Consider the following 24,611-nt stretch of genomic DNA (forward strand, 5'->3'; position numbering starts at 1 on the left):
ATCAAAAGAGCAGTAAACGATCCGAGTAAACTGCATATTTCCAAGCACAAAGCCTTACTAATGGACATCGCCGACCTACTGTACGAATGCGCCCAACAGAACATAACCGTTCACTTCCTGAAAGTGAAATCGCACACAGGCCTTGATGGTAATGACAAAGCTGACAAAGGAGCAACATCGGTCGCACGAGGTGAGAACCCAGCAACATTTACTGAAAAGGCCGACAATGCCCCGTTCGATAAAGTGTTCTGGCTGAAACAACGCGACACCGGTCTTTACGTTAATGACCTGAACAAAGGCCTTTATAAGCGTCTCCAGCAAGGTACCTTCGCAGGCTATACCAACGACACAATACTAACTGAAAAATGGCGTAACACCGCCTCGAAGTTAGACCCCAAATCTAGCAATTCCTTCCTCAGTAACGCAAAGATGTCACACTGGCTCAAACTACAAGTACTGAAAGCTCGATACGGGCTGCTATTTAATGCTAAACTAAAGAAACTTTACGGACGAGGCGGAGACGGCAACTGCCCTATCTGCCGCAGCTGCGGCCCGACCGGCCCCACACCCGACTCAGGAGCCCACATACTCGGCGGGTGCCCCCACCCAACCATGAAGGGCATGTACATCAACCGGCATAACCAAGCGACGCGCACTATTGCCGACTGCGTCAACGAAGGCCACCACGGTGGTGGCTTCATGATTATGGACGCCGGTAAAGAAGAGGATCTCCCGCCGTACTGCAGTGGGACGCGCGTCCCCAAATGGATGCTGCCACACTTAGCGGACGAAGAAATCCGTCGCCTCCGCCCAGACATCCTGTTCATCCCCGACCTCCCCGCGCACAGAACCAAGCGCAAACGGTACCAGGGGCCGGAGTGCAAATCCAAGCACGATGTTTACATTGTTGAAGTGGGCTACACCAGTGACCTGCAGCACTCCGACAAACTCGAACAGAAAACCGCACAGCATGCACGGCTAACAGAGGAACTCACGAAAGCAGGCTGGACGGTGCACTACACCGAGGCGCAAATTGTCACCCTGGGAAGTACTGGGACTCTAACCAACACACTAAAACCGCTACTATGCAGACTCGGCTCGTCCGCTGAGCAGGCCCAGAAGACCTGCCTGCACCTCCACCGGCAAGCAATCGAAGCAGCGGGCACGATTATCCGGGCGCGGCGAGTAATGGAGGGTACAGTCAAGTAACAGGTACAACCCGAACGGTTTCCCACGGTGGTGCGGGCATACAGGAGCGGCTACGCCGCCCCTCAGTTCCCCACCCCCTTAACACACGCCAGGCCCCGGCCGGCGTACTATTATTATTATTATTATAAACCTGCAAGATGCTAACCCTTGCATAACTGCTATTACCATAGATGGGAAGCAGATGTCGCTGCCATCTATGGTGGCAGTTATGCAAGGGTTAGCATCTTGCAGGTTTAAGACCCCTGCTGTTGTAGCACTGGCCAAGGCACCGGCATTTAAATGCCGTTATGGTGTTGTCCTAGGCATTGTTTTCTTTATGTATTTGCCAGCTTTTTTCCTGGCTGCTATTCGGTGGCCCCATAAAGTTGGCTGACCAAGTCCTGTTCATCATGATAAGCATGGCATTTATTGTACCACCTGATTGGTACACCGTAAAAACTTGTCAAGGATGCGGAGACTTATGATGTCACGTTGCAAGAGCACGTGCCGTACAGTATTGGCGAGCAAACTGTTACTCAAAATGGGCGTTGCACTCGACCCGTTCGGGGTCCACTGTAACAATCGCATCTTACTCAAAAGTAGGTTGAAGGAAGCAAACTACACAGGAAACCAGGTACTAAAAGTCAATGGAAAATCAGGCCCTGTAAGGTCCGATTAGTTGTTGCTCCATAGGTAAATGCCGTTTTCTGTTAGGGGGTGTTTCCACTTGGATAAAAGTCGCGGATTAAGGCTTAATCCGTCGCATATGGAAACATCGCGCGGATTACAGGGTGTTTCCACTGAAAAGTTTGTTAGCGACTTTTTTGAAAATTCTCACCCGGCACCTCGCCTTTGCTCACTTTCTTTTGCAATATCGCTTATTCTATATAAATGTATGATAGAAATGAAAAGGGAATGTTGGGAGGCGAAGGAACGGCGAAGAACGTATGGCCCATGTGGAAACAGGGGCCTTGTTAGCGGTCCAATAACAGGGAGTCTCCACGTGGAAGTCTGTTAACTATCTCCGCTAAAGTTATTGGCGCGCTAACAATGCCTAACAAAGTACTGTCTCCACTAGCAGCCCCGAAACCATATTTTTACCGTCTTTTAGCGCCATTTCGCTCCAGCTTGAGCAAAATTTTTTTGAACAATAAAGAGAAATGAGGACGGCAGTTGTCCTGCAAATTGTCGCTGGGCTGTTGCCCATTCTGAGCGGCCTGGGTAGCAGCATGGACATCGGCAACGCTAAACAGTCGGGGCAGCTGACTCTGCATGGGCTGTTGAATGGTTGCCATAAAGGCATTGTGCAATGAAGTAGGAAAGTTCTGAGACGGAATCGGCGAGGGCGACTGGTTCTGCGACATTCTTGGTCAACGGCAACGGCGAAAGTCGGCGAGCAGTCAAGGTAGTAGACGGAAAGCAAAGGAAAGACCGGGTGATATTATAATTTAAAAAGAAGTCACGAGATTTTCCGCGCTCAAAGTTAACAAATTTAACAATGCTTAAAGCTGGTCCGGGGCAGCCTATAAATTTTGCGGACATATTGGACGTTTAACAAGGGCCTTGTCTCCACGTGGGCCCCCCGTTCTTCGCCATCCCTCCGCCTTCCGTCAAACCTTTTGCATTTCTATCATTTATTTATATAGAATATGTCATATTGCGAAACAGAACGTGCAAACCTGACGTCCAGGGTGAGAATTTTTAAAAGGGTCGCTAACAAACGTCCACGTGGAGACTCCCTGTAAGTCCATAAAAGTTATAGGACCCCCGGACCAGCCAATAAGGTCCGATAACTTTGAGCGCGAAAATTTTGTGAGCTCCTTTTTGAAATCTACTTGCACCCGGTCTTCTGTACACTTTCAGTCTACAACCCTGACTGCTTGCCGGCCTGCGTCGTTGACCGAACCGAAAATGTCGCAGAACCAGTCGCCCTCGCCGATTCCTTCTGGCAATATCTCGGCTATCCTACCCATGGCATTAGCAGCAGCAGTAACAGCTGCGGCCTGGCTGCCGGTAAGCCGGTTGCCGTCCGGCGAAAGGGACAGAAGCAAGTGCATGAGAACGGGCAGAAGCCCGGCGACGACCTGTAAGATAACCTCGACCCTCATTTCTCCTTTACAGACTACAATATTGTCCTCGAATTAGGGTGTTTTGGCGCTAAATGACGTGCAAAAAGATGGTTTCGGGGCTACTAGTGGAAACACCATTTTGTTAGGGTTTGTTAGCGCGCCAATAACTTTTTCGCGGCTAACAAACAGACTTTTCAGTGGAAACACCCTGTTAGGGCGGATTAGGCGGATTAAGGTTGGCGCGATTAGTTAAGAGATTTCCGCCCGTATTCACGCGCTTCGCGGATTAATTATAGATTAATAAGCTATGAAATGCGAGCATTCTTCCTATACTAAAAGCTCAAACTTGGTGGGAAAAATTTGCTACCTGGTGACAATTTCGGATTAAACCTGATGACAATTTCGGATTAACACTTTTCACAACGCCTCAGACAAAGCCTGATTGATATGTTGGAAGGTTATCCTTTATAAAGGCTGTAGGTGTTCCTAGTTTTGTGGAAGCTTTGTGCTTCTTGTTCGGCATTATGCACCACACGTTGGTGTCGTTCAAAGGTGCTGCAAGGCCTTCATGTTGATACTCGATAGTCTTTTAAGTGTCTGGCAATACTCGTTTTTGCATTTTATGCACGGAATGGCAAATGTTGTACTTCAATCCGTTTCTTAATCCAGACGTATGAAACACTCCGACGGATTAGCGGTGAATTGGCGCGGATTATAAGGGTGTATTTCCAGTGCGGATTAAGGCCAGGGATTAAGGTCCCGCTATTCCCGGCTAATCCCCGGCTAATCCCTGGCAATTCTTAAGGCCTGGGATTAGCGCTGGGATTAAGGCCGTACAAAGGGCGATGCATACTTCCTATGTGATTCTGAAGCTAAAATTGTTAAGTTCTGGACTAGTTTGGGCATTAGGAATTGAATCAGTATTAGATATGAACAGGAAGCGCACTCTTCTCGCCGTTCATCTCTTCATCACCTTTTGAGCAACCCAAAACAGGAATTGCTTATTTGAGATCATATATATGGAACTACCTAGAAATTAACGTCAGACATGGCGCCGTGAATGCTAATCCAGATACGGAAAGTTACTACCTGGCTCGAGCCAGGTAATAACTTTTTTGTCACAGGGTGTATTTCCAGTGCGGATTAACGTCGGGGATTAACCCTCTGTCGTCCATCGATACTTGCTCAAACGGCTAAGTTGTTGGCAAACTTACCTCGCCTTTCTAACCTTTGGTTCCCTTATGGAACGAAACTATGTGGTAAGCTCCTACCAAGGACTTCCGTGCCCTAATCCCTGGCCTTAATCCGCACTGGAAATACACCCACAGGTTGCCAGGTAAATACATGGGCATCAAGTTCAGTTTATGTTCTTTCCTAATCTCTTGCTAGCTCCCGCTAATCTTCTGATTAGAGAACACGGTGTCCTGAGGAATTTCTTAATCCCCGGCTAATCCTGCTTAATCCCGGTGGGATTTCCACTGCCGGGATTAGCGCAGGGATTAACGCTAATCCCTGGCCTTAATCCGCACTGGAAATACACCCTAAATGCCTTAATCCGCGACTTTTAATCCAAGTGGAAACATCCCCATAATTGAATTCTGAGATGACAGCGTTTGATAACTTGAACACCCAGCTTGTGTTACCATTTGCCCGCATGGGCATTCCGACTTGCCACCAGCAGGCCGGCAAATTTGCTTTCATTTCTCTATGAAATACGCAAGCTGCTCGTTTGTACATTTACTTTAGCCAATGCTCGGGGCCTCCGGAGACTTGCGGTGTGCCGCGCTGTGGGGGGGATTGCTGAGGCCGCTGGCGCTTCGGGGATAAACATCACAGACAGCACCGAACTTCACCCAGCTTGCGTTACCATTTGCGCACACGGGCATTCCGACTTGCGGCATGCACCCGGGATGGATGCGATTCACGTGGAGCCCGCAAGCGGTGCTGACGATTCCGCCGTTGCAAGCTTAGCTCCCACACCATCAGCACTGCTGCAACAAGCACATCTCCCACTGTGTTGACACTACCCATCAATTGTCACACGTGCCGCGCTAGCTACCGGCCTGTACGGATGCAGGGGGCACCCACCCTTTTTCCGGCTTTGAGGAAGCCGGCACTCGACTTGTCCAGAGGTGTGCAGCATATGCTTTGCGGGTAAGCTAGCCATAGATCATATTTACATGCTGCAAGGGAAGCGGCAGTAAGCGGTGGGGCTCGAACAGCTTTAGTGACCAACCTCGTGGTGACCATTTACAAATGGCCTTTGCCACAGGCTTTGGATGCACGAGGCCCTGGACGGTCCCACATACGCCTCTGGAATCAGACCTGTCTGCTGTGACGCACTGCATAGCTCAGAAGGACTAGGACAGCAGCAGCAGCATGGGGCAGAAGTAGATACAGGACCTGCAGGTACTGCTGTTGTTGCCATGGCAGCAGTGTTGCCCCCTACAGGACCATGGAAGGGTACACACAGCGGACAAATGGATCACGCTGCGCCACCTTCTGATGGCAGCGGCACTGTGGCAGATTCGGGTTGCACACGGAGGGATGGAGAGGTAGCAGGGGGTCTACTGGCAGTGGCGGTGGCCATATCAGGGGCAGTGCTGTCCACATGCCTCCACGGGTGGTGACACGTCTGCCGCTGCTCATGCTGCCCCTCTTGGACAGGGGGGGGCCCCCTGCAGACCGCCACCGCCACCACTGGTACCGTCAGTAGCAACGTGGCTGAATGCTGTATGTTCTGTTCGGCAGGTTTGGGTGAGTGTGAGCACTTCTGAACCTATGCTGATGTTCGTGTCCAACAAGTGTGCTGAACACGGATGCTACACGAACTGTACACGTGTTGCTTAGCTTACAACGTGACGCGCCAACGATGACTTGAATGCACATACATTCACCCGTGCGCCAAACGCCTTGTAACACTCCCACAACACTCACAATAGACTGCTGCACTCGTCTCTCCAGTCCTGCCACATCATGATTCACTGATGGACTTCGGCACCTTCTCCATCTATTTCCTTTAATATGCGGGCAGCTGCTTCACCAGGACCCCCATGTTTTTAGTTATGTAGAACACGCAGTTGTTTTTTGCGATGGGAAAATGAACCAAAATAGGTTTGGTGGCGTCTCATGGTTGATGGTGTAGTAGCTGGTACACAGTACGGCTCTACAAATACACGCTACACACGACCACCAGCATCTCGAGAGGCCTTTTCAGCGGCCAGCTACTACATTCGGTATCGAGACCAGGTACCGTACCGTGTAGTTTCTCTCTCTCATTACCATTTTAACGTCTCTTCGCTGAGGTAGCGGGTAGAGACAACCAGGAGCCAGCTAAACTACACCGACCCGCCATGGACAAGAAGCAACGAAACTTACCTAGTAATGGAGAATGAGGTATGGAATTCTGTTCTCTTATTTGCCAGTTCTTTGTTCCTGTCAGCAGCACTGAGCCACAAGCGTGGTGTCGGCGGGTTGACCGGCTGAGAGGGTTGACCGGCTGAGAGAGGCGTGACTGAAGGCTTTACCGTCTTTCGTCGGGATTTACGAGAATAAAAGCGTTCCTGCAGTCAGTGCCAGCTGGTGTAACTACTGAAGAGAAAGGCAAGCAAGCATACCGAGTTGACTGACCCATTGACAAGCAGCGACCGACGGACCAGTCCGACAAAGTCATCCATGTCATCCATGTGGAAACATTATTGCAATGAAGCGACGACAGAGCACCCGCCTCAGAACCGAGCCCAGACCACCTCCATCTGACTTTCCCGACCTTGGCCTTTTGGCTTGCTTGTAGTGGGCGCTGGTGAGGCGCGCGATTGAAGACGATGGGGAGGAGATGAATCCCCCAGACAGACTGGTGAGTGGTCAGAACATGAGACCGGCAGAGTAGAGAACACAGCAGCGCACACTCGTGCTTTTTGATTCAGAAGCGCGACGCGACGCGAACTAGGCAACGTGAGAGAGAATACGTTCCGTTTGGAGAAGAGGAGTGGTAGCCAGCGGTGAGAAGACACGCTTTGCCCAACGGAATATGCCCATCCTGCCACGTGTAGAGGCAGGGACTGATCCATCCCGCAGTGGCAGTTTTCCTCTAGTGACGCGGGAACCGAGACACCTAGCGATGTGAGAACTGAGACCACTAGTGTTGCAGAGGCTGACCACCCTAGCAATCAGGAAGTAAACCCATGGCGACTTTCTTAGCATCTTACGGAGGCCGATTCCTTTAGTGTTTTCCTTTGGGGGCTGGTCCTTCCTAGTGCTTCAGAGGCCGACCCTCCTAGCGAGTTGGAAGCTGATCCTCCTAGCGAGTTGGAGGCTAACCCTCCTAGCGAGTTGGAGGCTGACCCTCCTAGCGAGTTGGGGGCTGATCCTTCCTAGTGCTTCAGAGGCCGACCCTCCTAGCGAGTTGGAGGCTGATCCTCCTAGTGAGTGGGAGGCTGACCCTCCTAGCGAGTTGGGGGCTGACCCTCCTAGCGAGTTGGAGGCTGACCCTCCTAGTGAGTTGGAGGCTGACCCTCCTAGCGAGTTGAGGGCTGATCCTCCTAGCGAGTGGGAGGCTGACCCTCCTAGCGAGTTGGAGGCTGACCCTCCTAGCGAGTTGGAGGCTGACCCTCCTAGCGAGTTGGAGGCTGACCCTCCTAGTGAGTTGAGGCTGATCCTCCTAGCGAGTTGGAGGCTGATCCTCCTAGCGAGTGGGAGGCTGATCCTCCTAGCGAGTTGGAGGCTGACCCTCCTAGCGAGTTGGAGGCTGATCCTCCTAGCGAGTTGGGGGCTGATCCTCCTAGCGAGTTGGAGGCTGACCCTCCTAGCGAGTTGGAGGCTGATCCTCCTAGCGAGTTGGAGGCTGACCCTCCTAGCGAGTTGGAGGCTGATCCTCCTAGCGGGTTGGAGGCGGATCCTCCTAGCGAGTTGGAGGCTGACCCTCCTAGCGAGTTGGAGGCTGATCCTCCTAGCGAGTCGGAGGCTGACCCTCCTAGCGAGTTGGAGGCTGATCCTCCTAGCGAGTTTAGATGCTGACTCCCTTAGCGAGTTGGAGGCTGATCCTCCCAGCGAGTTGGAGGCTGATACTCCTAGCGAGCCGGATGCTGACCTCCTAGCGAGTCAGAGCCTAACCCCAAAGCGAGTCGGAAGCAGACCCCGACAATGTAGGAAGTAATCCCCTTACGCGAATTGCGCCACACTGCTCGGCGGACTTGAATTAGCATACCCAATATTAGGATGACGAGGCAAGGCGAGGGAAGCTAGACCAAACCCTGGTGGCCTGCACCACTTTCCGCCCCTACAGGAGGTCAACACGCATGCAAAACAACTCTGCCCATGGGCCAACAGCGAACCCCCGAAGACCAAAGAGACACATCCCATGGCACAACTAACGCAAGCAACCACAACACAACACAAAAGGACGGGAGGGGGAGATCCTCAACTGCGTGAAGGCGGTCTAACGAGCCAATCACCCGAGCAAGGGGCAGGAGGGTGTGAGAACAGAGACATCGCATTGGAAGGACGCGAGAGACGCGGGGTGGGGGTGGAAGAGGCCCCCGCCACTGCACACATGAATCTACCGAACAACCAACAAGCCGCCGACCAGGGCCCCGATTCAGGAAATTCCCGCCAAGCGAGACTCCAGAGAAGGCCTCTTGGCCTGGGGGGAGGCTCACCCCTGCACATGCCATTGGTACAGCTTCTGGGATCGCCGACAGCACGTTCACCTGCCACCAGGCGACAGCGCCTAGATACCCCAGGAAGGGCACAAGCCACAGGCGAGAAGGCGGCAGTCGATCTCCTCACTGTGTGGGAAGCGACGGCCTACCTGGCAGACCGGCACCCAACCCATCGAGACCTGTTTGGTAAAGCAACCTGGGAAGGTCTGAAAACCTGAACCCCGCAAGAAGTGCTGCCTGCGGAACAGTGCGACAGCAGACGAGGGTGATAAGGCATCAGGTTCCCAGCCCCTGGCCACAGGTGCAGCAGGGCGGCAAGCTCGGCTGTTGGCCCAAACTAATATGTGCCACCAGATCCTTCACCAGCACGGATTAGCGGGGCTGCTGGCAGCGCACGCTGCGGGCATTCTGGACCTGGATGGCGTGCTCTTGACTGTGAAGTGCGGAAATGCACCTAATGGCGCTTGGGCAGGAACCTGAGCCCACGGAGCCCCGGGTCCCCACCCGTCTAGAAGGACGACAGGCTGCCCTGCCCTTGGGGCTACAAGCGAACGTGAACCCAGGTAGCAGAGTCATGGAGTGGGGTGGCCACAGCAACCCAGAGGCTGGTGTTTGGCTTACCGCTGGCTTAGCGGCCCCACCCCATTCTGACTGGGATTGGCAGGAGACCCCGGTGATGGGAAGGAATCACGAGAATAGCAACTCATATCTGGCGGCAGCAGGCAACCTCAGTTGGGACAATATGGGTATACCATTCGCTCTGAAAGGCGCCCCACACATGGTGGCCAGCCCAGCACCGGTGCAGGGCTACAGGGGCCAAGAAGCAGATTCAGGGGGTTTGTCCCTGCTGGGAGGTAAGCTCCTCCTCGGAAACATGCTCTTTGGCCCAGTAGAGACTGACGCCCGTGGCTTGAGTATCTGGAAGATCGAAAGGATGCCGGAGCTGTGGCAGCTGCAACCTCCGGCCACGGGATTGGGGGGCAACCCTGGCCACGGGATTGGGGGCCAACCCTGGCCACCTGGCTGCCCAAGCGGCGGTGGTGACAGTAGAGCGCCATCATGAGACCCTATTGCGAGCAAACACCAGCATGGATGGCACCACGCACACACACCACCTGACGGATGCAATTGTGGGTGGCATACTTATGTCCCTGGGCGCCTGAGCCCCATTAACGAGCATCACGAGCGCGGTTGAGGCAGTCATCTAGGGGGCAGCAGGGCCCCTCATTGGCGACCTCATGACAGCGCTGTCGGGCCCAGTGGGACTGTCATACACTCAGTGGGTGGCAGACTGCCTAACCAGCAAACTGCAAGAGCTGCTCGTGCTGCTAACTGTGTACTCTGCAACCTATGATGTGGACGTTCACACAGTCAGCAACAGGCTGGCAACCCTACTGGGCGGATTGGAGATGGCCGGCTGTGCCTTAGGTCTGCTGGACCCGCACCACCCCCACCTGGATGCCCCACAACACGCATGGCTATTGGCCGCAGCATCTGAGCTCACCAGACGCGCTGTATGCGACGCACATATGACCGAAGAAATGTGGGCAAAAGGCTTCGGTCCACAACTGGGCTGCCTGTGGCACCTGCTGGAGCAGGTGGATGAAGTGGTCAAGCTTTTACGACCAACACACACCGCTGCACGATACCACAGCGGCTGGCAAGCAAGCAACGGTGGGGGCGCATGCATCCTGGGTAGTCCCCGGGGTGGGGCGACAGGCGGAGATCAGGCGGCAGGAGTGAGGGGCGGGTTCGGCAGCGGGTCCGGTGGGGGGGGAGGGCCGACAGGGCGGGGGCTGCCAAACCGCCACCCTGGCAGGGCGCGGCAGGCAAGGGCCTGCACCGTGGCAGGCGGCCCTTGATACAGTGAAAGATGAGCTCAGTAGGCACAATCTCCCAGCAGAGCTGTGCCAGGACAGCGACAACCTGTTCCGGATAGCCAAGTCCCTTCATCCAGCTATTTGCTGCAATGTGGCACTCCTGGGGAAGCCATGCCCATATGGCGGCCCCCCAAGCTGCAAATTCGAGCACAATGACCTCAAGTGGACAGTTTGGCGCTTGGTGACGGAGTTGGCTGCGAAGAGACAGGCAGGGCCCAGCTTTGGAGGGGGCTAAGCGGTACTTGGCGAGTTAGTCCGGGAAACTAGGGTGGACCTAGCGATAGAACACCTAGTGCTCAGGAAGGAAGGCGTGATTTGTGGGCGAGGCGCTTGGGTAGCTCTCTTGCTACCGTACCTGATAAGGTGCAGGCATTTGATTGGCTGTTACCTTGACACTGGCTGCAGACGGCGATTGAGAGTAGCAACTGGCCGGAGAGAGAGAAAAAAGGAACGCTAGACCCAGACACCAGTCAGATCGGGAAGGGTGAGAGATCACATGGGGCAGAAGACCCCCTATCACCGGAGATAGACGGTCAAGATGCTGGCACCTGGTGCAACCCAGAAGAAGACATGCTGTTGATGCTCTTTAAGAAAGTGCCTGTCGCCAACACCTTTCCGCCCGACGTCGCGTTACCTGCACCACCCGAGACAAACTGTAACACCAGGCAAAGAGTACTCAGTTGGGAGATGCCATAGAAGCTGATCCCTCTTACATTCCTCCTCCCCTCGAGTGAACGTCCTCGGGTGCCCCCAGGCATATCCCATAGGATTTTAGGTTGTTTTTGAGATCCCGTAGGATTGTGAGTCTGAGTGTTATTGACATTTCGTCAGTCCCCATCCGAGATGGAGGACTTTGTTTTTACTCAGCTGGTAAACTTCTCACCCACCCAGGCATCCACTTTAGGGGTAAGAGTATGCTGCATCTTGCCTGGTGTGCGATATGTTCGCAACCGGAATCGATCCAGGGAGTTCCCACCTCCTAGAAATTCGCACCAATGTAACACCAGGCAAAGAGTACTCAGTTGAGAATGCCAGGGGAGCTGATCCCTCTTACACAGACCTACCGCACGCAGCAGAACAGCTGAACCGGGCATGCCTCGGCATCATCGCGGCAACACATGCTGGGCCCTCAGACACACCGCCGACGCCAGAAGCGAAGTTCGAACAAGATGTACGAAGCACAGCTCGAAACCCAGCCGATTTCCAGCCAGGTCTCCCATGAGCATGCAGCCCGTTATGGCGCCGCTACTTCGAACTCCACAACGGGACATGATCGTTAACTTGCAACCAACACCTGTTGCTAGCATTCTTAGAGGAAGGAGTGTGCTTCACCTGGGTGGGAACGCCCGGCTTGGGACCCTCAGTTCCCCCACAGCGCCGCAAGAAGCACCGTATAGTCCTCCAAATGATCAGCCAAGCCACTGGCCGCGAGGTGGACCCAGAAACTTACCTAACCGGCAGAATGCCGCATGCCATCCAGTTCCCCAATCACCGCAGCACCAACTTGCATAGCGCGTTTGTCACGTCAGAGATCCAGAAATGCTTGGACATGGGGGTGATGTGAAAGTGGCCCTCAGAGTGGGGACCACCAACGGTCATCAACGGCCTACGGGTAGTAGAAGGCAAGAAGCTGCGCCTATGCATGAACCCCATGTACCCTAACCTCGTCATGGAGATCCCGCCGCTAAAATACGAGCACATCTCGGACTTGCCAGGCTTCCTGCGAAGGGGCGATTACCTCTTCACAACAGACGACAAAAGCGGTTACTGGAACCTACTGCTGCACCCAGACATGTACTGCTTTGCCGCCTTTGAATGGGGTGGCGACTTACACTACTGGCTCATAATGGTGTTCGGTTTCACCCTGGCCTGCTGGGTCTACAGCCTGCTGGAACAGGAGCTGTTTCGACCGATGTGAGAGCAAGGCTTAGACCTGGCTTACCTAATTGACGACTGTGCGGTGGCAGCGAGGACACTCACGGTGGCACAACACCTGTGCCGAGCAGTCGTCGACCTACTCACGACTTTGGGTTTCACCCTGAGCCTCGAGAAATGCCAGCTGCGACCGTCCCACCGTGTCAACTTTCTAGGCTTCATTGTCGACACGCAGTGCGAGGTATTCGAAGTACCTGAGGACAAAGTACACCAGCTGGCCGAATCGGTCGAGTACCTGGAGACCACGGGACCGAATTCGATCACAGCCAGGGAAGTAGCACGGGTGGCTGGCCGGATCATGGCTATGAGCCCGGTGGTGGCTACAGTGCTGCTCCACGCGTGTGTGGCTGGGTGGGCAGCAGCAGGAGCAGCAGACTGGGACGAAGCGGCGGGAGACCCAGCCACTTTCCTCTCCAGGGCGCGGCTTTTCCTCACCCTGCTGCGCCTCAAGAACGGTAAGATGTGGTGGCAGCGTGGTCCAGCCCTAGTGCTGAGAGTGGCAGGGGACGCCTCCGAGAAAGCCTACACCGCCTACCTGCCGGATCTGCCGGATCGTCAACTAGGGGAAGGAGAAGCGAGCGAGATGAGAGTGCTGTTCACCCCGGAAGAGTCAGAGTGCATGGCCCGGGGGGAAATGTCTAGTACAGAACGGGAAATTCGCATGGTAGCGCTAGCGCTCGACTGGATCAAGTGTGAGGGCCCACACTTGCTAGCAGGAAGGTCGTTGCAGTATCACACCAACAGCCAGGCCGCAACCTTGTGCGTGCTAGGTATGAAAGGGCAGGGCTTGTGCCTGCAGCGAGTAGACGAGCTGTACATGAAGTGCGCAGAGTGGGACCTGGAGGTGCAGCTGGTCTGGCACCCATGCTCGGAGCAGCAACAGCAGTACACGGACATGCTCTCCAAGTTCGAAGACAGCTCGCAGTGGTGCTTAGATGACGCGGTGTTTGCAAGTCTGTGGGCGGAGCCATGTCTGAAAGGATGCAGGCCCACGGTAGACATGTTTGTGGACGAGTTCTCCACGAAAATACCAGGGCGCTTCTTTGCTCGCTATTGGAGCCCCCACACCCTTGCGGTAGACGCCTTCACCCAAGACTGGGGAAAATGGAGCCGCCAGGGCATTCTGTACCTTAACCCCCCGTTCGACCAGATGGGGCGAGTAGTGCACAAGATTGCTGAGGAGAAGCCGGACTGCGTCCTGATCACGCCGGTTTGGCCACGATGGTGGAGAGCTAGGCTGGCAACGTTACCCATCAAAGCGTGGAGGCGTTTACCACACATCTCCACCCTGTTCAGGCCGGATCCCCAGGTCCCAGGCGGCGCAGAGAGGAAACCGAAGGCCCCAAGTTATGTGGTCGAAGTAGTGTACATTTTGTGGTAAAGGGCAAGGCCCGACTAGGCGCGAGAGTACGACAGGGACGATAGCGAAGGCGAGGATCCAGGGAAGCCCAGAATCATGACAAGGCTGAGACTGGCAGACGAGCCGCAGGGGTGTGTGGCTGGGATGTGGTGTGGCCTGATTAAACATTGGGATCGGGTGTAAGGCTAGATGCAAAGGCCCACTTCATGCTAGTCAGTTACGGAGCGACGAGCATTTACATTCAAGCACTTACAGAGACTTAAATGCTCGCAACAACGGTGGTACAACAGCAAGAGAACTCCAACATAGCAAGCATCCGCGCAAACCAGTTTCTCTCTCTCATTACCATTTTAACGTCTCTTCGCTAAGGTAGCGGGTAGAGACAACCAGGAGCCAGCCAAACTACACCCCTCCCATTCCCTCCCTTGTGTAGTTTGGGGTGGTGCGAGCAACAAGACCACTCAGCCAGTCATCCTAGAGGTAAAGCCCAGAGACCTCCGGCGACTAAAGTAAATCGCCTAGGGGTTGAAAACCCGCTAAGCCACGAAGCAGACACTAGTTATGGGGCTGCACATTGCGGTCATGACGATAGGGATCCAGGTAACGCTCCAGCACTGCCGGAGTCCGGAGCTGGCTGAACTCCATCAGGGCGGGAACTCCCTCACCGGCCGACGCCGCGGCCTGCAGTGCACCACGGCGGAAACAATGCACAGTTTCCCCGGTGTACATCTGGGCAGATCGCAGGTGTAGCAGTAACCGCGCTGTGAGAGTGGCACTCTGCAGCGCCTCCACCTTGAAAGCCCGCTGGTCCGCCATCAGCGGGCGGAACAGCGTGTCCTGAACGGTGCTCCCAGGAGGGGCACCAGGCTGAGCACAGGACCACATGTACAAGGCCAGCGTCCGCGGGATGCAAAAGGCAGGTTCCACACTGTTGGGGTGCAGCAGCACCAGAGGGGCGCACACCAGCTGGTAGGTCTTCGTTCCCCGCTGGCGGAAGCATAAGATAGGGCAAATGCCAGGGCCCCAGAACCATGGCGGAGGCAGAGGGAATCCAGAGTACGGTCGGTCAGGCTGGGAAGGTTCAACGAAGTCGCCCAACCCCAACTTCCCGATAACGTGACCCCTCTGGGCGGTCTGCCACAGGAGAAGCACACACAGCAGGTCCCGCAGGAAGACCAATCGAGGCAAAGCTTCATCAGTCACCGCCACCTGCGACCACAGGTACTGCACGAGGGCCCAGTACTTGCGGGATGACAAGGGTACGGCCGAAACCTCAGTGTAACCCGTGGTGACCTGAGACCGCTGATAAGACGCGCAGAAATCCTCGACCCAGACGCAATCACAAGGGTTGCCTCGGCCAGTAGAGACGTCGAAGCAACCACCCTGGCCTGCACGGCTGAAGAAACCGCTCAAGGCGGACAGGTGGGACTTCACAGCTGCAGGCAGGCCCAGCGGGGCCACCACTCCGGCCCTGATGTCGAGACAACCACCAAACCGTCATGTAGACAAGCACTTCATCAGGTGTACAAGTCCACCAGTCCCGACCACGGCCATGGCTGGAAAGCCAATTCAAGAACTCGGTGGCGGCACCATCCTGGCGAGACACCGTGGAAAAAAAGGCTAAGGCCCCCAGGAGCCACTGGTTGGCCGCGGCCAGACCCCGCTGATAAGCAGCTTCCTGGTCCACGAGAGGAGAAGGACGGAGCCGAGCGATCACCTGGTCTAGGCGACCGTGGGCCACACCCAGGGGAGCGGGTGCCTGTGTAGCAGTCGCTCACCTGACGGGTCGACTGACTAAGCGGAAGCGTTGAGTTGACAGTCCTCACCGAGGCAGGAAGGAGACCAACCCAGCAGCAAGCACTAGCGTACATAGACGCGTACGAAACAATCTATATGGCGGCAGCAGAGTCTTGAACTCCAAACACCTAGTAGTCGTGATACTACAGTGTCTGGCCAGAGCACCCCGCCCGGGTAGCTTATATCTCGGCCTACCATTCAGGACAACTGGAAATCAGTGGATTACATTTTATTAAACTAAGGGTGTATTTCCAGTGCGGATTAAGGCCAGGGATTAAGCCTCTGTCCTCCATCGATACTTGCTCAAACGGCTAAGTTGTTGGCAAGCTTACCTCGTCTTTTCAATCTTTGGTTCCCTTATGGAACGAAACTATGTGGTAAGCTCGTACCAAGGACGTCCGTGCCCTAATCCCTGGCCTTAATCCGCACTGGAAATACACCCTAAGCCTAAGGAGAAAGGGATCAGCCGAGATGCAAGGAGGCAGACTGTGTACCAGCTACTACAGATGGGTTGCCTATGTTAGGAAGTTCCCATCTCAGGATGTCGCGGCCAACAGTGTGTGGTTGTGGAGGTTATCCAGTACATTCCCTGGGAGGTGTATCGCCTTGCTGTCATCACTTCTGGGCCTGTCCGGTGGCACAGGCAGTAGCAGATCAACTTACTCTGTCGATAGGATTGCCAGTCAAGGGAACAACTTTGGCTTGTCCAAGCCCCACAAACAGTGCAACAATGTGTTTGGGATGTTGTGGCTAGTGCTGCAGTGTAAGCCATGGAGCATGGGAGACGACATATGGTTGCAAACATGAAAACCAACCCGACACTGTTACCTGGCCCTTCCCTTACGGAAGGAGCCATTTGTCGAGTTGTTGTTGACTTTTGGGGCCGCCTTCAGGGTTTCGCAGCTCTGGGAATTCCACGGAAAGGTTGGGATTCTGTTGGCGCAAATCACCCCTTCTTGCGAATTGTGTCAGGCAAATTATTATGCTCACGGGAGCGGTCACCGATGGGCGATTAGCTATCACTTATTTTTTTATTGTCTTAATTGGAGGACTTTTGAGGCTCAGGCCTATTCAATAATAACTGGGGATCCTGAGCCTTCCCTTTGGTCGCGGTTTTGACTGTCTAATTTGTATATCAGTCTCTAGTGCAGTGCACGGCCAGCTGGCCCGCTGGCTCTACTCTTCGTGAGTCTGGAGCCCACTGTAACCACCACACACACACACACACACACACGCGTAACACCTGCTGACCAGGAGCAGCTGAAGCCGCACGCCACGCGGATATGTAGGCTTGCCCACCATAATGACTTCGGAGGATAGCTGAGTGCTAGGGAGTTGTTACATCTTTGAGTGTGCAGGTGTTGAAGCGGCGCGAAATGATGAACGGCGGTGATGAACGGGGGGAAATGATGGCGGTGAACATCGTTCAGAGTTGCTTGCTGTCGTAGGGAGTGTTTCGTGAATGTACATGTGGTTTCATAGAAGAATGCAACTGGATGATCTGAGGGGGCTGTGGTGAGTCAGCCATTGGTGAGGGGCGCATGGGCTTACAATTCTAAGCCAAGGAGCAACATGGTAGAAAGCATGTCCGCCGAATCATGCAAAAAAATATGATTGGCACTCTCATCGCACCCATGCCCCACAAATTTTTTTGTTGTCATGTTCCTGGGTGGGTGCAAACAGGACAGTCACTCAGCTCACCCCTTCTGGCTCCTGGCTGCTAGCACCATTACCATACCTTTCACAGCCTGCATTTGCGGTTCTCAAGCTATTTGAGCACTGCACGGGGAAACCACATCATATTGGCCTTCATGGCTGACGCGGGTGATGTACTGCTGCTTGATGCACCTGTGCCTGTAACACATCTGGTTCCGTACAGCGGAGCAACTCCCAAACTATCAAATTTATTTTCAGAGCACGCACAATCCCAGGTTAGTATGCTTGATGGTTGTTAGAATTGGGGGCGCGGCCGTGTAATGTGAGGCTATCCAGCATGATGTCAACCATTCCTGAAGCCCTGTGTACAGTGCTCCCCGCAGCAGCCAGTTAGGGATCCAAGCTTATGACCTGGCAATCTGAAGCCGCCACACACAGCGGACGGCCTAGCAGAGTTATCGCTGCATTTCGTACCCCTCATTTCGTACCCCTCATTTTGTACCCCTGATGTCGTACCCCTCATGTCGTACCCCTCATGTCGTACCCCTCTTATGGGAAAGGAACTATGTATCGCTGGTGTGCCCCGAATAACAGGTCACCCATATCATGAGCTACAGTGTCTGTTGCTTTGTCTTCTCCAAACAGCATATCCCCATTGGATGGCATATTGCAGCTCGTGTCATTTCTGCACAAATGGATACTGCATACACACCAGGCCAATTTTCGCATACAGTGCATCTACCGCACTTACAGTGCTCGCCACCGCCGCCACCGACCTTTGTGCGGCTGTGCGTTCATCATCGATAGATCTAGGTGACTTGCGATGTCTGGTCTGGGTGGGTGTCCTGTTTGCCCTGATCTCTCAGGTGCAGTAATGCACGGCCAGCTGGCCCGCTGGCTCTACTCTTCGTGAGTCTGGAGCCCACTGTAACCACCACACACACACACACACGCAGTATCCAGTATCCACACACGCAGTATCCAGTATCCAGGAAACGATGGCAGCACCACTACTCCGGATTTCCGTAAGCTGAGTCCCTTTGGATATCGATTTGACGCCCAACCCCTGGCCAGCTTGCCTTCAGTGTTTCTCGGGTTTGACCGCTGGTTCAGACTCAACAAAGATTATGACAACCTGAAGGTAAACCTAAACCGTTCTCTAGCTCTGCTTGCTACCAAGTTACAAGTTACAAGTTCCGCACACAAGTGTGGGTGTGTCCGTAAAAGCCGGGGGGGCCATGGACGTTGTATCGGTATTGATGCGGGTACACGGGAGGTCATCTTCATTCTCCCTCGTCCGCTTCAGGGTGAAGCGCCTCAGCGCGACGTGCCTGGCCTCCCAAATTTCCGAGAGGTACCTGGCCAATGCCAGGGGTGGCGTCTCAGTCATAGTGGTGCGCATGCTGCGCCCCATAAGGACTAGGTCACCAGCATACTTAGCTTGTATGCTCTTGTAAGCGGGACATTCTTCGAAAACATGCAACTCATCTTCAACCGCTCCACAGTCACAAAGCCTGCAGGTACGCGCGGTGCGCGCACGCCCATTAGGCCTGTTAACCTCTAACTCCCAAGCCTAACCGAGACCGCATGAGCACATGATGAAGTCGCTGGGGCATGGTCCCTTAAGTGCTCCAACCAATTGAGACGCGCACCCCTTGACGGGGCAGCTCCCATCTAGTTCATATAGCGACACGCCTTGGCTCCGGTAATTCCTATGGGGAAGACGCGGGGGTCACCCAAGGTATTCGGGCACTCCCACCGTGCATCAAGCCGCTTGGCAAATACCTTAAGAATGCTCTCAACTGGCAATTTAAGGGTGGTGTAGTACGATATAAGATCATTACCGCGCGTATTAGTGGGGGGTTCCACTCCTAAGCTAGTAAGAAAGGCTAGTACCTTGCTTGCCCAACACTCAGTGACGCCCCCAAGTGCCAACTCCAGGTCAGCGACAAATCCCCGGTGACACAGCGTTCCCGGCCTCTTAACCACAGAGTTCCAAAACCTAAGTACAAGATTGGTCCAATGGAACTGGAGTGGCCTCTGTGACAGCTCGCGATATAGGGAAACCATAGTCGGGCTCCTCGCCCCAACTACGGTTCGCATGTAAGCACGCTACCAGATCTACCGGTTTCAGATTCCAATATCTCGATATTTACGATTTGTGAACTATGCTTGAACATCAAACAGCGCCCGCAATAGTTTGAAAAACGTCCAAACGAAAGCGATCCATCCAGCTTGCGCAGCAACAGCTTTCAAATTTCTCGCACATCAGCATATGCAGACCACCCATATGCGGATCACGCGGGGCACCCAATAACCGGGGTAGATAGGAATAAACTCGCACGCCAACGACCTCGCAAAAGTGGCTGGCGCGAATGCGGAGACGGATCGACCACGCGGCGCCCTCCCTCGCCACAGCAGTGATTGGAGAGATTCAAACATGTTCAAACCAAAACCAACCGTCTCCTCGAAACCACGACAAGATTGCAACCACACGCACTGAACTATAACCCTAACAACCCGGCGTAATAAGATCGTACACGAACGGCTATACGTCGCAGGAAAATACTGAAGCTCACGCGAATGAAGACTTCGCAACTGCCATGGCACGGTGTCGCTTTGGGAATATCAGAGGGACGACCTGGTATTACCCTAATGGTGCATTTCATCGCCTCTCCTTCCAAAGGGGAAGAAACGGAAGGGGATGGCTGTCGCCTGAATGAAGTTTAATTTTGTTGTATTAGATATAACAACTTTGACCTTCGTTGTTGTGTTACGCTTAAAACAATGTCCCTTTGACAGCGTCGTAAGCGCAATATTATTATTTTTTTATATTTTTTGGGATCCCTCACCAGTATTTTAGTTACTCAAGCGCTAGTTTAGTCATTTCCGCCGGCTTCGTCCATCCCCATCTGACGTGAAAAAAACGGTCACCCGACAGCACCAAGCCCCTTCCTCGCTCAAAGCTACACGCCGTCTAACGGGAGCCACCACAGCTCGCCGAGCCGCTCACGCACGTCGTCAAACCGTGAGCCTTCAATCGTGTCAAGTAGATCGACATTGCATCTGCAGGCCTGCAGAATCATTGCCCTGCTCGCGCACGCGCCGCTTCCTAACCAGGCTACAGCCAGCCAGCCAAAGACGCGTTCTCCAGGAAGGGTCCTTACCGCCTCTGAGGACACAACACAGCAAGTTCCAGCGTGCGCGTCTCAACGATGATGAGAGCAAAAGAACGACGAAATGGCACATGCAAATGCGAATACTTCGATGCTCCCAACGCGAATGTTAACATCACAGCCAGCTCGCAGAAACGCCGCCACGGATGCTTGCATGCATGCGGCTGACACGGGCACGGATGCAGTCACACATCAGTCACACATGGGCGCCATTTTCTCGTTGGTTAGCACGTACACGCACATGCACACGCTCGCTAATACTACCTCTCGGACAGGATAACCCGCCTTCCCTTCCCATTCCCCCATCGCTGTCCCTACCGGCAGGACGGATCCCCCCCTCCACAGGTCCCTGCCTCTCTCCCGCCCAACTCCCCCACGCTCAAAAATGTATCCGAGCCGTAACATCACCAGCAGCAACTGCCGCTGCAACGTTGAGGCGCCGTCGCTGCATCAATTCCACCAAGCAGTTAGGGCAGAGGCCCGGACTGCCCTTGTGGGTGGCCGTACAGGCGGCTGCAGCGGGTTCCGTACACCAGACTCTACATCCAGAATCTAGATCCAGATCCTGGCAGGAGATTCCATCGCGATCCAACGGTGCGCGAAGTGAGAAGCACATACTTGGGAGCAATTTCCCCCCCCCGAGTAAGCACCCCGCCTGTTTCAACCGCATCCACTGCAGCTACCAGTACCCAGCAAGGCTCCAAGGATAAGAATCCTCTAGAACTCTCTAGAATCCTAGCCGCCCGAAGCAGAAACGGCAAGGCGCCCCTTCAGGCCCCCCCCTCCACGGCCCTTGCCTGACACAGCATTAAACACCCAACACTTCTTACGGCAGTCCCACACACACACTCGCAAGGGCTCGCAAGGCTCGCTCTCACAAGTGTCGCGTTCAGGGTTACCTCGCGGGGAGATGTGGAGGAGGACCGTAGCAGGGCAGCGCAGTGCACACGGAACGAAACGCAGTCTCTCGCAGATACATAAGCATCACATGTCCCGGTGCTCCGCATCCGCATCCGCCAGCAGAGCACAACGTCCCCACAACGTTCCCCGGTGCCGATTACCAAGAAGGGAAACACGCACCGGTTGTGTAAGCCTGCATGGCCACACAACCCGCCTGTAGTAGTAGTATTATAGTAGTAGTAGTAGCAGTAGTAGAAGTAGCAGTAGTAATAGTAGTAGTAGCAGTAGTAGATAATCGCGTATCCGCACATAGTCGTGCGTGCTCGCTGTGGTCAATAACTTCACGACCTTGTCTTTCAGGACCGCATCACTTCCCTCCCACTGCGTCGCGTCCAGCTCCACAAGCATGGCTTGCTGCTGAGCAACGTCTAGACGCCATACCTCGCCCCCGTCTTTCAGGAGCAATATTGGTTGAGACGCGTCACCCTCACCAAGGTTTACGCGTGTACCCGCCACCTTCACTCCCAGCCCAAGTGGGCAGTAGTAGTAGTAGTAGCAGTAGTAGTACTGTGCACGACGGAGGACGACAGCCGGATTGCAATGCCATTCTCCAGCCAACTTCGTCTTCAACATGAAAAGTATTCCTTGCTCGCACTTCCTCTCCTCTCACGCGCTCCACTCCTCTCCTCCATGTCGGTTCACAAACTTCATAAATTTAGCTTTCATCAAGTAAAAAAAACAATTGGACTTCCAACTGGTCGCCTAACAAGTCACCCTGACCTCAATAGGCTTGCAATATTCCAATCAGGATCAATCGACCCGGAAGGCCAAATAAGCGCAGATCGATAAGATGTAATTAATCAACTGGGAACTACGGTCACGGTCTCTGCTACGGTGGCCGGCGCCGGCGGCTTCACTTCATTAACCAGGGGCTTGCCCAGAACGAAGTCGGCAATGTTCTGACATGTGGTGGTGGCGATGTTGAAGAGGGCCTCCTGGGTCAGGAACGCCGAGTGCGGTGTGACCAGGACCTGAGGGTAGCTCAAGAGCGTCTAAATGTGGTGGTGACATGAGGTGGGGGGTGGGGCATAGGGGGGAGCGAGGTGAAGGAAGACAATGACGAAAGTGCACATGGCTGCGCGGGGGGGGGGGAGGGATAGGGGTTGGGCGGATGGTGGGACATGGGAAGCCGTTACATAGACACAGATAGACAGACAGACAGGTAGACATGGAGCGCGTGAGTGCAGTACGGAAGAAAGAGCGAGAGCGAAGGGTGCTCTGGACGGGAAACCCACCTTGAACTTGCGGTCCCAATTCTGCATACGTGTCTGCGTCTCGTACATGGTGTAATCCTGCCGTACAACATTGACCAAAAGGGGCGCAGGATGTGGGCCCCGGGTGTGGGTACGCAGTCCGGCCGAGCCACACGGCCGAGGAGTGCAGCGAGAGACTGGAACCACCCGAGATCCCCTCTCTCTCTCTCTCCCCTCTCTCCCTTGCACCCTGCCCGTCATCTTCCCCACCAGCTTCACACAGCGAACCACGGACACAAGCTCACGAGGTCCGCCAGTACTTTACACAACATCCGCCGCCAGCAGTCGCAACCCATTCCGCCGCCACCCACAATCCCACCGCTATGCCTCCCAGCCGTACCACGAAGAATAGCCCGCCCTCGTTTTCGTACACGTCCAGCCCCAGAGCCCCAATCTGGCCGCTTTCAAGCGCATCGAACAGCGCCTCGCTCTCAATCAGTCCGCCTCGGCTCACGTTGATCAACATGGCTCCTGGCTTCATGTGCTGGACGCTGGATACGGGAGGAGAGAACGGCGGCGGTGGCGGACAAGGTGGCGAGAATGGTGCGACACAAGAGGCCGCAAGGTGAAAATATGGATGGGACGGGATGAAGGGAATGGAGGGAACAGGAAATCCAGTCACACCAGTTCACAAAGGGCTTCCCGGAAATCGGCAAGGTGTGTCCTGCGAACCCATAAAGACCCCGGGAGGCCGCAGCTGGTACCGCAGCTAGCTGGTGGGACCCCAACGGACACGGCTTACGTCTCTCTGTTGATCAAGTGACGAGTGGACGGCAACAGCGGACAGTGCAGCGTGATGATGTCGCACTTGGGAAGCATCTCCTCCAAGGACACGTACGGAATGCCCATGGCCTCCACTTTGGGGTTGTGGTACACGTCGTACGCCAGCACCGTACAGCCGATGCCCTGCCGTAACACCCCACCACGCGGACGGCGCACGCCCGTAAAGCCGGGTCAGGAACCCCGTGTGCGCACGACATAGGACAAAGGATGGGGCAGAGAGTCCCTCCCCACGTCCCGCTATTTCTTGTTGCGCGATATCCCTGCCCCACGCAACAGGGAGAGCATGTCGCCATCCCATTTGCGACGTGGACGACAGGCGCCCGGCTAGGATAACCGGACTCGGCTGGACGTAGAAAGGCTAGCCCAGGGAAAGGTGGAGCTCTCCCAGTCTTTGAAAAGGAAGGGGGCGGCACCGGGACGGCGATAACCGGGACGGCCGCACAGCTCAACGCGAATAAGTTCCTGAGTTCCCGAGCTTCGGAGCAGCTTCCCAGAACCAGCACGTGCGTGTGCCACAAGAGTTACGTACGGCGTTCGTACCTTCAGGATACGGCACGCCTGGATGCCAATGGCGCCGGTACCGATGACGCCCACCACCTTCCGCCCCATCTCGAAGCCCACAAGACCGCTCAGGGAGTAGTTCCCCATGCGGGTGCGGATGTGGGCTTCGTGGAGATGCCTGAAAGGAGGTGCCGTACGGGTGCCGTACCGATGCCGGTATTGGGGCAATGCAGGGCTTGCTAAATCAGGGATCAGGGTCAAAGTACGGTAGGTGTACACTGCGTCTCGATGTCATTGCATCTAACGTGTGTCTATCCCACCCCGGCTGCCCTCATCTTCATCCTCCTCCTCCTCCTCCCCCGCCCCCTCCTCCCCCTCCTCCTCCTCCCCCTC

General features: G+C 54.7%; 4 protein-coding genes across 4 annotated transcripts in view; 2 read left to right on the forward strand and 2 right to left on the reverse strand.

Annotated features, from left to right (window-relative positions):
• Positions 1–7,916: 7,916 nt before the first annotated feature.
• VOLCADRAFT_37371 (uncharacterized protein) lies at positions 7,917–8,231 on the forward strand (the record flags this gene model as incomplete). Its single annotated transcript, XM_002955011.1, has 1 exon — positions 7,917–8,231. A coding segment is annotated over one exon (315 nt), but the record flags the coding sequence as incomplete, so codon positions are not given.
• A 4,054-nt stretch (positions 8,232–12,285) lies between these two features.
• Positions 12,286–12,531, reverse strand: VOLCADRAFT_65556 (uncharacterized protein; the record flags this gene model as incomplete). Its single annotated transcript, XM_002955068.1, has 1 exon — positions 12,286–12,531. A coding segment is annotated over one exon (246 nt), but the record flags the coding sequence as incomplete, so codon positions are not given.
• A 6,186-nt stretch (positions 12,532–18,717) lies between these two features.
• Positions 18,718–21,522, forward strand: VOLCADRAFT_106642 (uncharacterized protein; the record flags this gene model as incomplete). Its single annotated transcript, XM_002955012.1, has 3 exons — positions 18,718–19,065; positions 21,046–21,315; positions 21,401–21,522. Exons 1-3 carry the CDS (start codon positions 19,023–19,025, stop codon positions 21,520–21,522), a joined length of 435 nt encoding a protein of 144 aa, XP_002955058.1. The 5' UTR covers positions 18,718–19,022.
• Positions 21,523–22,481: 959 nt separating this feature from the next.
• The window catches only part of VOLCADRAFT_65549 (uncharacterized protein), a gene marked incomplete at both ends in the record, with an annotated part of 3,451 nt that continues 1,321 nt past the window's right edge, over positions 22,482–24,611 (reverse strand). The window contains 4 exons of the mRNA XM_002955069.1: positions 22,482–22,673; positions 23,242–23,425; positions 23,677–23,840; positions 24,258–24,457. Coding sequence (XP_002955115.1) covers positions 22,482–22,673; positions 23,242–23,425; positions 23,677–23,840; positions 24,258–24,457 — 740 coding nt within the window. The remainder of the gene's footprint in view (positions 22,674–23,241; positions 23,426–23,676; positions 23,841–24,257; positions 24,458–24,611) is intronic.

Source organism: Volvox carteri (genome assembly GCF_000143455.1).
Source record: "Volvox carteri f. nagariensis unplaced genomic scaffold VOLCAscaffold_48, whole genome shotgun sequence".
Taxonomy (NCBI): Eukaryota; Viridiplantae; Chlorophyta; class Chlorophyceae; order Chlamydomonadales; family Volvocaceae; genus Volvox; species Volvox carteri.